This window comes from Triturus cristatus, chromosome 8 (genome assembly GCF_964204655.1).
Source record: "Triturus cristatus chromosome 8, aTriCri1.1, whole genome shotgun sequence".
NCBI classification, from domain to species: domain Eukaryota; kingdom Metazoa; phylum Chordata; class Amphibia; order Caudata; family Salamandridae; genus Triturus; species Triturus cristatus.
The window spans coordinates 437,306,567-437,322,899 of NC_140591.1; the positions used below are offsets into that span (position 1 = coordinate 437,306,567).

Consider the following 16,333-nt stretch of genomic DNA (forward strand, 5'->3'; position numbering starts at 1 on the left):
AAGCACTTCAGGTCCCAGTTCGCCAATACAAATATTGTCCCATTATCCGCCCTAGCCTCTCTTAGTCTTCCCCCGCCAGTAACCACGCTAGTGTTCACCAAAAAAGATGTAGAATGTGCCCTTAATTTAATTCCTAAGGGCAGGGCCCCGGGCTTAGATAAAATTCCTGCAGATCTGTTCTTGTATAGCAGATCAGTCTGGGTCCCTTACATTGAATTACTGGCGAACACTCTGGCTAAAGGCACCACGGTGCCGGATATATGGCGGGGAGCAGAAATCATACCAATTTTCAAAAAGGGTGACCGAGCTGACCCGGGAAACTACAGGCCAATTAGCCTAATAGCCTGCATCCAGAAGGTTGTGGCTAGAATGGTACTTCTCAGGATTCAGACCTGGATCGAGGAATCGGGAGTTATGTCCACTCTACAGGCTGGTTTTCGACCCCTGACCAGCACGGTGGACCAAGTTTTTAGATTTTCCACAATATATTGGAAATGGGTGGTTTTCGGGGGTGGTACACTATATGCAGCCTTTGTTGATTTAAAGGCTGCATTTGACTTAGTTCCGAGAGATAGGCTGTGGAGAGCGCTCCACGAGCAGGGCATCCCACCTGAATTACTTGCAATTTTGATTACATTACATGAAAACAATTATGCGCAGGTCAGATGGGGCAATCAGAGCCAGGTGACTGACAGCTTCCCAACGGATAGAGGTGTCCGGCAAGGATGCGTGCTGGCACCCACACTATTCACACTATATATAAATAGAGTTATAGATTATTATAGGGACTCTATTACTGACCCACCCAAACAGAAAGGCATCCCCGTCCCCCTTTTAATGTTTGCCGACGATACCCTCCTATTATCAAAGACCCAGGAAGGGTTACAAAAGGCAATAGACCGCTTTGAAATATTTTGTAACGATTACGGCCTTTCTGTTAATGTGTCCAAAACTAAATTCATGACAATGCACAGGCATAGGAACATTAGGGGTAGAGTTTTCATGAATGGGGAACTATTAGAGCAGACTGACAGCTTTAATTATCTGGGTATCACATTGGGCTCCAGGTTACAGTGGACGCCTCATGTGGCCCATTTAATCTCTAAGCATGCGCAACTATCCGGCGCTTTGCTAAGAGAATTTAAGTCATCAGCCACCAAACCCATAGCCCCAGTATTAAAAATCTATGACTCAAAAGTAAGATCTTCCATGCTGTATGGAGCCGAACTGTGGGGGTCGTCCGATATAGCAGGCTTACAAAAAGCACATAATAGGTTTCTTCGCTGCATAACAGGCCTCCCTCAATCTACACCATTAATACCCCTTCGCATGGACCTGGGGTGTCAGAGTCTTGAAAATATATGTAGATTTAGACCAGTTGCCTACTGGAGAAGACTGTGGGTTACCCCTGAATTGAATCACTATGCGTTAGCACTTTTGGAGACGCGCAACATGGATTCTGGGGACAAAATTCCATGGTTTAGAAAGGTAAAAACTCTCTTAAAGTCCCTAGGAATGGGGGATCTTTGGGACAATCCACAGGGGACATCATTTCCTACTAAATTAGAGCTGAAAGAGGCTTATTGGTCACTCATATCCCAGGAGGAGTTCCAGTCACATATTGATCCATCACATACCAAGGTCTTTCTGGAGCTGAAACATACTACTGGGTATGAGCTGTACTGGGATTTGATCACATTACCTCTCGATAGGAAATTATATCACCAGTTCAGGGTAGGTACTCTCCCACTGAACACGGTCACCTGTAAATGGGCTTCTAGCAAAAATGATCACATGTGCCCTTTTTGCATAATCTACCCTGAAACTGTAGCACATATCTTGTTTATTTGCCCAGAATACAAGGTCCCCCGCCTAAGATGGATAAGAGCAGTCTGTATTCAAAAGGGTATTAGGACGGGGATCACTGCATTAAGAATACTTCAAACTGACTGTTCTGAAATAATAGTGATAGCTTTAGCCGAATTCTTGAAACAAATGTGGCTAATTAGAGCTGGGAAACTGAAAGCCCTCCAGCCGCCCTAAAAGAACTTCAGTATAATGGTGGAATTTTTGTATTTTACTTAGCCTGTTTTTATGAAAGACAGATATTTATTCTTTTAATTGGTCGAGTAGGAATGCCTTACATGCAGTAATCCTAAATCATGATGCTTCTAGTTTTAGTATCAAGAATTTAATACTTAATCTAATTGTGTAGCCTAAACTGGAAACATTTGATGATGAATTGTATTGTTTTTTTTTTTTTTAAATGTGGTTTTTTGTAAATTATGTTGAGATCTGTTTTTAATTTGTCTTTTATGACAAGTCGAAATAAAGACTGTTTGAACTGAACATTACATTACCGTCCACCATAGAGGGCTTGCATGAATACACATTTTAGAACACAGACAAATTAGGGCCTGAATAGTTTCATGAGAGTTTAGTGCCATAGGCAATTTTTCTTTTAGCCTCCAAAGATGAAGTGTGCGGAATAACGTCTCACCGTAGCATCTAGCAATAAAGCGTCTTTGCACCTGACCTGGCTACCGCTTCAAGCTTGACCATGAGAAACAAACATTGTTATTTATTAAAGTGTTTTGATTGCCCGTAGACTTCATTACTCTAGGTCAAGTTTTCCCTGAAGTTGCTGATTTTAATTGGGATTTGCATAGCGCACAATTTGCTAACTGTAGGTACTGCAGCGCCTTTCACTACTCCGCCATGAGGGTGTCGTTTGGAGGGGCACATGCAGGGGCATCTTCAAGGTATGGCACGAGTTGGCTCAAATTGGGTAATTAGGACTGACTCCTTTTACGTGGGATAGAAGTCCACGGGACATGTTTATGCTTTATTTAAATTAGTTCACTACAAAACACCGAAAGGTAATTGCCTTGTGCACGTCGCTGAAACATGAAATGCAGGGGGGGGGGGGGGGGTTCTGGGGGGAAATTGGGGAATTTACAGGCCTATTAAAATTCAATTTAAATACGGGAAATATTATTTCTAAGGCTCTCACTCCCGACGCCAGCGCTTTTGTCGTTGACCGTATTTTGGTATACTTTCTCGCACTGATGCTGGTGCGCGCGTGTCTTCGAAATGCAAATGTTTTCTGACTTTTCTGAGAACTTTCAGCTGAACGATGACGTCGATGCTGGCACCTTACCCAATTATCATTGGCCTTTGTCTTATCTGCCACTGAAAAACAAGCATTGGCATAGCCAATAGGTCTCGCTTTTGGAACCTTATAAGTGTTTAGCCATGCAACAGTTGATGTTGTTGCACCAAGGATATTGTGCTGCATAACTAAATACTTATAAGGTCCCAAAAGCGAGACCTATTGGCTATGCCAATGCTTGTTTGTTTATGCTGCAAACCTATTCACAAGGGCAATGGCAACTATTAAGTTACAATGACAGAAGATTCAAATTAAAGGTATGGGCTGGGTGGAGCTTTTGGGGTTAATATATGGGGCATTTGATAGCTTAATTTCTCACAATATAGGGCAACTAATTTTCCTAGCACACAGGGGGCTCTGGCTGACCCTCGAATTAACGACTTATCATATTCACAGAATACACACATGCAGGCCGTGGGAGTACAGCCTGGCCTCCGTAACCTATCCTTCCATGTTAATGTATATATATATATATATATCCCACCACCTGTTATAGACTCCTTTCTCGCAAAAGTAAGTAAAATGCTTTACCCAGACTGCAAAACCTACACCTTCTTCTCAGGTGCACAAAAATCATTCATCAAACTAGATTACTTGTCTATGCCTGCCTCTGAAACCCACCTCTTAACTGAAGTTGACATCCTCTCATGTGCTCACTCCCCTCGGATGTTGTTTATTGGTGGCCAGTTACATCATTAAAACATTGTATGGAGTCTTAACACCTTGTAGCTAGCAGACAGCACACTAGTGGCCTATTTCCGTATCGTAACAGACCTATACTATCAAGAGAATGCCGACTCAGTTGAGTCCTGTGCCACCATTTGGGTAGCTTTTTCAACAGTCATCTGTAGAAAGGTGTTTCATCTCCTGCCTCGAACAAAAAAAAAAAAAAAGGAAAGAACTGCGAACCTGGAGGTACACCTAATGGAATTAGAACTTGCCTTGAGGCACACCAAAGATCATGGAATGTAGCAGGCTGTGGGAGAGGCACAATCTCCTTAAACAATATTTAACAGATAAAGTAAAAAATGGGTGGATTGCCAAGCAGAGAATATATAGGGCTCCTAAAACATGGAAATCAGGCCTCTCTACTGGTTGTGTTGCAAAGAGGGTGTATGCAGACAAGCAAGAGAAATTTGCTCCACAGATGCGGCTCTCCTTTTAGACAAGCATAACGCAGCACTCAAATTTGCCTCCATGTATGCAAATCTCATTAAGATTCAGGATGCACCAATCCCTGCTGAACCGGCTTCAATTTTAAATGACATACGACTCCCTTCCGTAAGTGCAAAAGACGCAGCCCAAATAGACAGTGAAATAACTACAGGATAGAATGGAGAAAGTGACACTAGAGCAATACTGCATACACACATAAATATAGCAAAGCAAGGCCCTTCTTATCTCATGTCAATGCCTTTCGAACATATGGCAAGTAACTTTTTTGAAAAGCAGTTTCACAATGTGTATTTAATGCTCTGCTAAAGACATCTGTGTGACTATAAAGATCTCCTGATTTGTCCCCACCTCTGCAAAGACATGGAGACTGATTGAGATACAAGGCAAGCATGAACTAGCCATCTGGAGTAATTGCACACTATGGCCATGGGGCTTTGGAATTCCCTCATCCTCCAGCCAGAATTAGGCTTGTTCGACAGAGCAGAGTTCCTTATGCTAGAGTGCTGCTACAAAGCAAATGAATGCAGATCATCACCAGACTTACCTGGGATTAAGGAGGATTTCAGAATTGTAAACTCGCCATTTGCCTGCAAACTCCCCATGTGCATTCGAATGTCACTGTTGATAAGATCCAGTTGCTGGCAAGTGAGAATATTTGAATCATCACTCAGCCCAGCCAGGTGCTGACCATCTGCATCCCCGCTATCCACACATAAGATCTCATATCCAACTTGGTAGACTTCAGTAAACAGACAATCTATGTACACCTGCATCACAGCTTTTCTATGCAATGGTAATATGAGTTTTATAATCCTTGAGTTCCTCTCATCAAGTTTCTGTTTAACGGTGTACAGCGTGGCTGCGACACTTGACTTGGTGACCAGTTCAATTCTTCTTCTCAGTCCCTGGAAGCTGCGAATAGTGTGCAAGAAAAGGTCTCTGGCATCATTAGTGTCACAGCTAAATGTCTGGCAGTACATGATGTAAACAGCTGGATCCTCCGCGGGGCACTGTTCCCCAACAATAGCCATGGCTCTTCGCAGAAGTGCCACAATGCAGTTATGTTTACCATTCAGTTCTGTGCTGCACATGTCAATCAACACTGCGTCTGTCATCTTCAGAAATCAAAAGAAACCACGCCAAGAAACCTGCAGACACAAAAAAGGCCATTAACATTTCCTGATGGGTTATTTTTCCTCAAAATAAAATATAAATCTTCCACCTTAAAATTCAAGTGGAAGCTATAGTATACAAAGATACTTGCAATCATTTTAAAGTGTTTGTGCTACAAGAAAGCAATTGAATTTTATGTTAGGAGGTAGCCAGCTGAAAGGAGTACACAGCAGTAAAAAATGCCCCCTGCCTGTTACCTTGAAGCCAATGTTCATGAAGCACGATTATATGACATTTTCAGATTGCTCCTATTCATGGACATTGGTGATAGTATTCACAGACACAAGCAGTGACTCGGTTTTAACGTACCCTGTAGTGTCCCTCCCTTGCGTTTGCATGCAATGAGAAAGTTCTTCAACCTCATTCTGACCACCAATGACTAATCAATAGACAGATGGTACACTACTCTAGATAGGATTTGCAAGCACCAGATTTATGCACCCAGCAAACATGAACCATGGTTGCAAAACTGTTCTTGTGCATTCTTGTGCCATACTCCAGTCAGATATACAGAATTCAATTTCAACCTAAGCAACTTGCTTGGGGCAAACTGCCTACTGGTTCAAAGAGCTGGTAAGTTATCAAGCTGGAATAGAGAAAATGTAATGAGCCACTAGTTGATGAGCTTTGCCCTTCATAGTCTCAAGATTGACACCAACTGCACATATTTTAGCAGGATTCAGAGGTCCTTAAAATATGAAAGTATATCTGCACTTCATACCACAGGTCTGTTTGTTGTGCAACTGCATTCCTTTATATCTAATCCTTTCCGAGCCAAATAGAGCTGTGGCAGGGTCGATGAAGGGAAGGCTACACCTAAACAGTAATCAAAGTTCAGGAAATGATATTCCGTCTGTTGCAAGCAGAAACATTACATGGTTGTAAAACATCCAACAGTGTTTCTAAACAATCTGATCAGTACACAATACCCGAAAATGAAACTACTCTTCTCTATGAGCTTCTTATGACGCAGACATAAAACAAGCCTTAAAAGAACTAATAGGTCTAGTGTTGGCCGCCAGCCTTTTATCTTTGCCAATGCTTGCTGGGAATGCTGTTACACAGTCAATCAATCTAAACAAAAAAATAGCTAGACACATAAATATTTGTTTTAAAAAATATGCACATCTATAGTAGTCCTTGGGACATAAAGAGAAATAATTTGTGTGTGCATGTGCTCCTTGTGAAAGGACTGAATGCCAACAGCTGAAGTAGGATGATCCGCAGCCCCAAGCTGTATGTTGAAGTTCCTGGACATAATGTATTAGTGACACAATAACAGACAAATGGAATAAGGAGGGCTGGCTGAAAATAAGTATATTATACATATAATCTTAGTAAAATCAAAATGTCTTGGCTGATGCCAGACCTAAAGAGACACAAACGCATGGCGACAAGTTAAAAAGTGGAAAGCCTTTCCTTAGTAGAAACCTACATGTCGGAAAAACAAAAACCAAAAGGTAACTTGTAGATGATAATCCAGTAAATATGAGGGGATTCCAGACCACCCATTACCGTATTCTGCTGTTGTTTGTATCCAATCACTAACAAATCCGTGGTTAATTTTCTTGCTTTGAGGCGGCACACTACTGTAATTTGAAATGGGCTAAGGTAAGCATTATCCTGAGCACTTACACAGAGGGTTACGGTTGACATACTATACATTTTATTAGGGACACTCAGAGATGAAGGTTCACTTACGGCTAATATTTTAATTAACCCAAAGATGTTGTCCTAGTTGGGCACACTAATGTATGTGCAATGAGATCTGTAGAGGACACAACTATTGGCATATGAAACTGCTGAACGCTTTGACAAAAAATATTCAGATTATTAATAAGGTCAACATTTGCTTTTGAAGATGTGAAGTTAAACTCTAGAAAATGCCAAGACAACACCCTTGTTAGCAAACCAAATTCAGACTCCCACACAGGCGTCTGTCTGTATGTTGAGAATGGGGAGAGGTGTAGTAGGATATCCTGTTCTTCACAAATCTTAAATCTCTGATATTTTTTTTGGCTCAGTCAGGCTGGCTTGGTACTGAGAACAGTTTAAGTGTGGTTCCACTTTGAAAAACGCAGTTAACAAGTGGAGTGTGTCAATGATCTGCAAAGGTCTAATCCGCACAGCCATTACCTATAAGGTTTCAAAATCTATCCTGATTGTACAAAATGTTTTTTCCCCAATTCTGAAGAAGAAACCATTTAAGCTGCAAAATACTCTACTAGTTCCAAATCTCATGGCAAGTGTTTCGCTAAAATGAAGATGTGTCAAAAACCTTATTTCTAGTGCCCATCATTACCTCTTTGGTATGACTCACCAAACTGGGCTCCAGACCCCAACAAGTCATGGTTGACAAATTTATGACTGATATTTGGTACAACACTAGACTTTGACGAACTGGATGATGAGAAATCCTGGCACATTTTATGCCACAATTGTTGCCCCCTTGTAAATTTGATCTGATTGAAATGTTTCAGCTCTTTCTGCAGGTTGTCTTTAAATTAGTGTAACTGTGGCAGAGGCACGCCTGCCCTAAGGCATTTTGCACCCATTCTCACTTGCTTAAAAGGCCTGCCCTCTGAAGTCAAGTGTCTACCCCTAGCCATTTAGACTCTTCTCAAGCCAGACAGCCGAAGTGCAGAAAGGTTAAGGTAGCCTTGCTGCAGTGTTTCCCATTTCTGTGCTTTTTAGGTAATAGAAGGGCCTTAGGACATATCTTCTGCCCTATTCACCTTTCCTTGAACCATGCCCCCAACTCCTCTCTCTAGAACCTAAAAGTATTCCTTCCAGAAAATCGCTGATTGACACCCTTTCTCCAGTATCCTTAATGCCACTCATATCTACTGATTAGGATATCAAGGCTTCTGTGTGATCCATACCATGGATGTATGTCGTTTATTGATTCCCTGGGTTGCTCCTCTGGCATTCATAGAGCAGACCCCTCAAACATATACAAGTCAAACTGCAATGTATTCCTTATCTGCAACTCCTGGATGGACTCTGCAAACATGAAGCAATACTACTTTTATAATGCCCAGTGCTGAGAATCACTTTACTGTGGACTTCGAGGCCATTTACTGAGGATGGCTGTTTATAGCAAAATGACAACTCATTCTTCACTCCTTGCCCCACTATACCATGGGATGCTCTCTGCCACACCTTGGTGAACTCCACCAGAGAACAAACGGTATAATGCCAATTTCAATTAGGTATTTCCTATCACTCCAGGGTGCAAACATCAGATCATAAAACAGGGCTCTGTTTCCATTTCTTGGTGGACACTCAAAACCTGTAGCATGGCTGGTTATGTAAATCCCATGATGAGCAGGTAAAGCAAAATTTTGTATACTTTCTCTATTTTGCATGAAAATACTAATTACGTAATCGATTAATATTATAATTTGAATTAACTGGGTGCTGTGTTATACTAACCAACAACTTGCATTTTTGGCAAACACAAATTACACGCGGGACTCATTGCTATTTGCATGGCAGAATAACTCTAATAACTAATTGTGGTACGCCTATTAACAGTAGCATGTGTGGCGATAGAATATTGCATGATTTATGTTGCTTTGGTGACGTTTGCATTCCTGTTAGGACCGAATGGTAAGTTTTTATCGCTTTAAATGTTGCTATAAGCTAGGAAAATACTAATACATAAAGGGATTAGTGAGGGTTTAACATTAGAATCTTCATTTCCGCACATTAATTATTCTTTTGTGTTTATTTTGTTTAAGTTGGCATTCGGGCCTACCAAGCCATGACATTCAAAATGGAGTTCGGAAGTGGCCACCGTCTCGTGAGCGCGATGTCTACTGCGCACACTCGGATGGCTCCGTAGATCTCCAGGCATCCTCAATTCAGAGCACAGTATTCCTGGTCAAGGATAGGAACATGGAGGACTGCCAAATTTCAGTCAGTGAAAATCAACACAGGAAACCATGATCTTCCACAACCAGGAAACAACGATGTTGCATGATTATGACATAAACCAAGGAAGTGACCCAGCACTTCTCTGAGAACCAAAGTCTCTGGGAAAGTCGGATGATGTTAAAATTTTCTTCAAATGGACCAATCACAATTCATTATTGCCAAAGAAATGTTTCATGTTACTCAGAATTTTATTATAAAAAGGGTAGTAGAATAGGGAGGAGTTATCACACACCCCTTTCACCCCACAGGTGATGACGGATGAGCTACATGCTTGCACGATTTTTGGTCCTTATGAGATCTTTGGGACTGTGTCGTGCTGAGCAAAGAACTTTCCCAGACTTTTGAGTCTTGGCCTGCTTTCTATTGGGACAATTGAGCAGAGAATTTGGTTTATGCAGAGCCAATTGAATTAGAAAAGACCCGATAGCAAGAATAGGTCAATATAAAATATCATGCGATTTGTGTTGATTGACTAAAAATCCAATTTGAGTGACCGAAATGCTAATTATATAATTGCAAACAAGATTTTAGATAAACAAAAATTTGATTAACAGAAATTATGAGTTTGTGGTTTTTTCCATTAGGTGACTAGAGGATTCTGAAGCTTTAATATGTTTAAGCTGGTTCTAAATCACCATCAACCAGTCCAACTAATTGGTCCGTCGACCAAGTGGTGGAGTGCCTTGATGTTAAGGTTAGGATCCTATAGGTGGTGATGTAAATATGTATATTCTGTAATAGAATTTTTCTTCCCTATAGGTAATAAGGTACCTCCCCACATGTCCAGCGGGATACATCGATTCCTCCTGTGCGCAGACTCGTGAGAGAAAACGTATGTGTGTTGGTGTTATGGGCCCCACAAATGAATGCGTGTGTGAATGAGTAAGAGTGGGGACGGGTCTGTGACGCAGGGAGGATATGTAAATTTGCCCCCTTTTCGCGCTGGATCACCCGTTCCCATGTTTTCCTCCTCTGTGGAATCCAAAGACCATTTCATACTTCGAACTGCGTAATGACTACTTTATAATGCTCCTAGATAGACCATAGCATGGATTGTTTCCTACTGCTCATGGGTGAAGTCCTGAGGTATATACTGTGGCTGATGGCATGATGGTTGCCTCTTTACTGTCCCACAGTAAACCCACAAGTGTTTATACTGTGGCTTGCTGTGTAACAATATTAATATTGCTCCCTGCTGCGCCTAGGTGGGCATACGACACCATATAATGTCCATAGTTTGTCTTACTCCTCTACCGCTCCTCTCTGGGCTCTTAATATCAAGTTGTTTAGCTAGCAGTATAGTGGTTACACCTTTGCCAGTACTGCGCAGGCTATAGGATGCTCGCTGCCACTGTGCTTGGCTGCTCAAAACAAGTCCCACGGCTACTGACTGAGCCTTTCCACACTAGGGATACTCCTCAAGTATGTGCAACGGTCGACCACATTATGGTTTCTACACAGTAACCCATCAAAGCAGCCAGTCTGCTTGGTTCTAAAATTTCCATTTTATGGGTTAAGCCTTTCGTGAACTCTAGACACTTAAACTATGTTCAATGAATAATGGCTATGATTACGAAATGATCCATATTTCAAGTGGACTTTCACTTCCGGGTGTGTCATTTGTCAATGTGATTTAGCCTGTACAACTTTGCCCAAAAAATTAGTAGGTGTCAGAATGCATGCCTAACCCCGACTCTGCTAACATGGTTTTCCTAAACCCAGGGCAACTACATGCTTGCTGATAAACACGGTTTTTAGTAGTCACTATCTATAAATGTCCATCACCAAAAGACTTACCATATAGCAATAGCTAATTCACACACTTTCAGTCAATACATATGCTAACATCTAGTGCTCAAGCATACTTCTCACTTCAAAGTGCCACATAAGTGCAGTGGTAAAACATGTTAAGGTCAACATTCTCGTCCTTAGACACTCACCATCAAAACACTACTAATTTGATAGAACACAACAGGTTTACACACACTTCCATCCATAGCAATTCCACAGAGTAACATACTTATTTGCTGCAAAAGCACTTCAGTGCCTCAATAAGAGCCTACAGTACAAAGCAATATATTAATGTGAAGTTCTGCTTTAGGCATGACACACAAATTTTGCACAATTCACACAGTTGCAGAGCAGACTTTTTTACCTATTTTCAAGAAAGTGGCGGAAAAAGAATGCACACTCTTTGAGGCTCCCCAATCCTAGTATTCATTCCAAGATATAGGCGGATTCTTAGTAATCTGTCATTCCCTAACAATCTGACCTGCATGTAGCTATTGCACATGGACACTTCTAGTTTACATTCTAAGTGTGTACTATTATATCAGTCTTCAACAGCAGGAGCAATATACACAAACTACATCCAATAAATAATCTGTGTACTCAGATTTACATGTAAAGCAAGTTCTTGTGGTTAGGACAGTGATATTTAAGCGTTTCTATGGCTTATCATTCTGATCTGAAAAAGACTGGCAAAGTGATAAACTGCACTATAGATGTCCATACTCTGATACTCTTGCGTTTAGAACCACCCATAAAATGGAAACACCAAAACAAACTTAATACAGTATTTTTCTTCAGAAAAGATGTATGGGTGAAATTAACACCCAACATGCCCAGGGCCTGATGCATAGGCAGAACGTGGGTTGCACACTCATCTAGCTTACTTCACACAGGTACACCTGTAGGCTTGTGGTGCTCGTAAGTGAGAGTTTAGGTCTTGGCTTTGTAGCTGTTTCATCAGACTTATGTTTTTAAAAAAAATCAAATATACATATAGAGAGGACCTGGGTTAGCGCGCTTCATCAATTGGTCGGTTAACCTGTCATTCATATTTTGCTTCCCGCCCATTACAAAATAGGGCAATGTGTCAGCTCACTTTACCCATTGGCTTTCTTCACTTTGAGGAACCACACAAAGTTTGCTCATAGCTGCTTAAAAACTGTTCAATTCTCTTCAGTGAAAAAGCTCTTTCTAAGTGCACTTTTCACTTCAAATGTTATTTTTGCATATCATCTTTGAAAACAGATATTTATTTTGCTCGCACTTTAGATGCCCTATCATATGATTTAGTTCCTGTCCTTTTTAAAGCTGCTTTTATAAAAGGTTTAAGTAAAATTGTGACATTGTCGCTGCTTGTACTTTAAGTGCCTGGTTGGGCGATGTTTTCTTCTTGTAGGCTTTATAAACAAGCACTGGGGAAGTCAATAGATCTTTCCCTATACTAGAGCAATTCGCTTTGTCAGGGTCTTTGAGCTACATTGAAAAGCAGCGTGGCTGCTTCACAGCATGGCTTAAAGGCAGACAAGAAGCGATATAACGCAGCCAGCGGTGACCCCGTCATAGAGCTTTTTTCCTGGTGTGAGGGGGAGAGAAGCAACACAGTATAGAGGAGCAGGACAAGTAACAACACGGGAGGGACGGGGCAAACGACAAGGCAGGAGGTGGGCAGGGCCAGCAACACAAGGAGGGAGGGGGGACAGGAGAAGCATATCAATGCGGGAGTGGACGTGGGAGGATGGGACAAGTACCACAACAAGGGAGGGCAGGTGGGGGGATGGGACAAGCATCACAACGAGGGAGGGCAGGTGGGGGGATGGGACAAGCACCACAACGAGGGAGGGCAGGTGGGGGGATGGGACAAGTGATGGAGCAGATAAAATAAAAAAAAAATAGTATACGGAATCCATTTATATATGTTTATATTAAAATGACTAAACAAATAATTTTAATGATTAACAGTGTGCTGTGATGAAACTAACCAACCTTATTAATTAAGAGAATATACGTGGGAATGCATTAGCATGGCTAAAATAATAAGTGAACTAAGTTTGTACGCATATTAAACTTATATGTTTAGTTTAAGCAGTGTTAACGTGATTTGCGCTTAAATAAACCAGCATTAACGGCTTTAGATGTTGCATATGGCTAGATAAATGCATACACATAAGGGTATTAGTAAGGGAATAACACTGTTTTAGTCATTTCTATGTATTAATTGCGATTTTGTGTTTCCTTTACTTAAGTTGACTATTTCGGCCTACTAAAAAATGGCTGCCGACTGAATCCTCACTAAAGTACATGACTTCATGCACTGAGCAATGGAGGAAGGCGCCTGCACTGACTTCATCGTAGCTTTACCATGAACTTTTGAACCAGGTCCATGGAGACTACTCTGGGCGAGATGCCAATGTCCCTGAACATGGACCAAATGTTGCCATCTGGGAACCAAAAGCCACCTATTCACAATAGACTGATACTTTCCTGACCTGGTGTTAGAAAAGGTAGATGGACCGGGAGGGTCGGCCGGGGTCAGGAGGAGAGGTCTCCGGGGAGAGCCGTCTCCAGCGATCGTACAGACAAGTAACTTCCCCCCCACAGACAGATATCACACACGGATAAGGTTCAGCGTTCTTTATAAGCACTTAATTAAGGTACGGTTGAATGGTACAAGGAGGTCTGGACTCAGGGGTCCCCTCGATTAGAGTCTCGCAAGGTAGGGAAGGGGGTAGCGGGGCAGTCTATTTACCAATCAGGTAGTTCTGATGAGATGATGATGAGCTCACAATCCTCGAGCTTGGTGGTTAGGTGGTACGGGCCGCGGCAGCGCCAGCAGGTCCCGGTGTGGATGGTCGATACAACGGGCCGCGGCAGCGCCAGCAGGTCCCCGGAAGATATACGGTCCGCGGCAGCGCCAGCAGGTCCCGGTGAGGATGGTCGTTACAACGGGCCGCGGCAGCGCCAGCAGGTCCCAGGAAGATGACTGTTGCAGAAGGCCGCGGCAGCGCCAGCAGGTCCCGGTGAGGATGGTCGTTACAACGGGCCGCGGCAGCGCCAGCAGGTCCCCGGAAGATGACTGTTGCAGAAGGCCGCGGCAGCGCCAGCAGGTCCCGGTGAGGATGGTCGTTACAACGGGCCGCGGCAGCGCCAGCAGGTCCCCGGAAGATGACTGTTGCAGAAGGCCGCGGCAGCGCCAGCAGGCAGGACGATGGTTCACAAGAGCGGGCTACGGCAGCGCCAGTAGACCGTCAAGGTTGAGTTCACTCGGTGTCTCTCGACTCCAGGATACAACTGCCTTCCTGCTCCGGAGCTGCCTCAGTTATAGGGCTGGTGCCCTTTGATGTCCGGACCCTCGCACTTGGAGGTCGGAGGGTCCGGGATGAAGGTGTCCAGACACCCAGCAGGGGGTGGAGCCAGGGCCTGGGGGAGCTGGGGGCGATCGGCACCTGGCGGGGGAGAGCCCTTGACAGTTCGTTCCCCCATTGACTTGCCAAGTGGTCCGCTCACCTCCTGGGTGGATGGTGGTGCCGGGATGTCGGGGCCGGCCAGGCCCGGGGTGCGGGTCGCGGGGAGGCCATGCGGCCGCGTGGTGCAGGGCCCCAGATGGCGGCTTGACCCGGCCGGGGAAGCCGGTGGGGCTGGACCCCGTGAGGAGTAGGGGTCCGGGGGCAGAGGGTCCGTCGGGAGACGGAGTACAGGTGCTTGTCGTGGGGATATGCCAGGTGGGCCGGAGTTCGGGCCCTGTCGAGCGGGGAGGGAGCAAGCCGTCTGTGAGGCCTGTCCAACATGCGTCCCCCCCAGCTGAAGGCGGGGAGAGTCACCCATCTCCTTGGGGACTCTCTTCGTCGAGGCGGAAAAAGCGGGACAGGCCATCCGCGTTGGCGTGGTCTTGACCTGGTCGGTGCTCCACGGTGAAGTCCATTCCCTGCAGGGAAATGGACCAGCGCAAGAGTTTTGGGTTTTCCCCCCGCATCTGCATCAGCCATTGCAGGGGTCGATGGTCGGTTTGTACCCGGAAGTGGGTACCGAAGAGATAGGGTCGGAGCTTTTTGAGGGCCCACACTACTGCAAATGCCTCCCTCTCGATGGTGCTCCAACGCTGTTCTCGGGCCAGGAGACGTCGACTGATGAAGGCCACCGGCTGGTCATGACCTTCGGGGTTCAACTGAGAGAGGACGGCTCCGATGCCGTGGTCGGAGTCGTCGGTCTGCACCACAAATTCCCGACTGTAATCGGGGGCCTGGAGCACCGGGGCGGTGCACAGGGCGGCCTTCAGCTCCTCGAAGGCCGCTTGACAATCAGGAGTCCAGTTGACCCGCTTCGGTTGGTTCTTGGATGTGAGACCCGTGAGGGGCCCCACGATGCTGCCGTAGTCCTTCACGAACCGCCGGTAGTAGCCGGTGAGCCCCAGGAAGGCTCGGACTTCGGTCTGGGTGACGGGGGGCTGCCAGGACTGGATGGCAGCAATCTTAAGTTGTAGGGGGGCCACCAGCCCGCTCCCCACTTGGTGCCCAAGGTAGGTCACAGACCCTTGGCCAATCTGGCACTTGCCGGCCTTAATGGTGAGGCCGGCCCGCTGGAGGGCGTGTAGGACCTCCTGGAGGTGACGGAGGTGGTCGGACCAGTGGCGGCTGTATACAGCGATATCGTCCAGGTAGGCAGCGCTGAATTCTTCAAGTCCCGCCAAGACCTGGTTCACCAGGCGTTGGAACGTGGCGGGGGCATTCTTCATGCCAAAGGGCATGACCTTAAATTGATAGTGGCCATCGGGGGTAGAGAAGGCTGACCGTTCCTGAGCCCTGGGTGTGAGGCCGATCTGCCAGTAGCCCGCCGTTAGGTCGAAGATACTAAGGTAGCGGGCGGCACCCAGCCGGTCGATCAGCTCGTCTGCTCGGGGGATGGGATGAGCGTCGGTCCGGGTGACAGCGTTCAAGCCCCGGTAGTCGACGCAGAATCTTAGTTCAGGGGCGGAGCCGGGGGCAGCGGCCTTGGGAACTAATACGACCGGACTGGCCCAGGGACTGTCCGAGGGCTCGATGACCCCGATCGTGAGCATCTTGGCCACTTCCTCCTGTATGCAGGCCC

At 44.9% G+C, this 16,333-nt stretch overlaps 1 protein-coding gene across 1 annotated transcript in view; it reads right to left on the reverse strand.

Annotated features, from left to right (window-relative positions):
• Positions 1-16,333, reverse strand: part of LOC146802266 (purine nucleoside phosphorylase LACC1-like) — a 97,873-nt gene that overhangs the window by 57,174 nt on the left and 24,366 nt on the right. The window contains exon 2 of the mRNA XM_085621838.1: positions 4,893-5,496. Within this exon, the coding sequence (XP_085477964.1) occupies positions 4,893-5,463 (571 nt within the window). The 5' untranslated portion in view covers positions 5,464-5,496. The remainder of the gene's footprint in view (positions 1-4,892; positions 5,497-16,333) is intronic.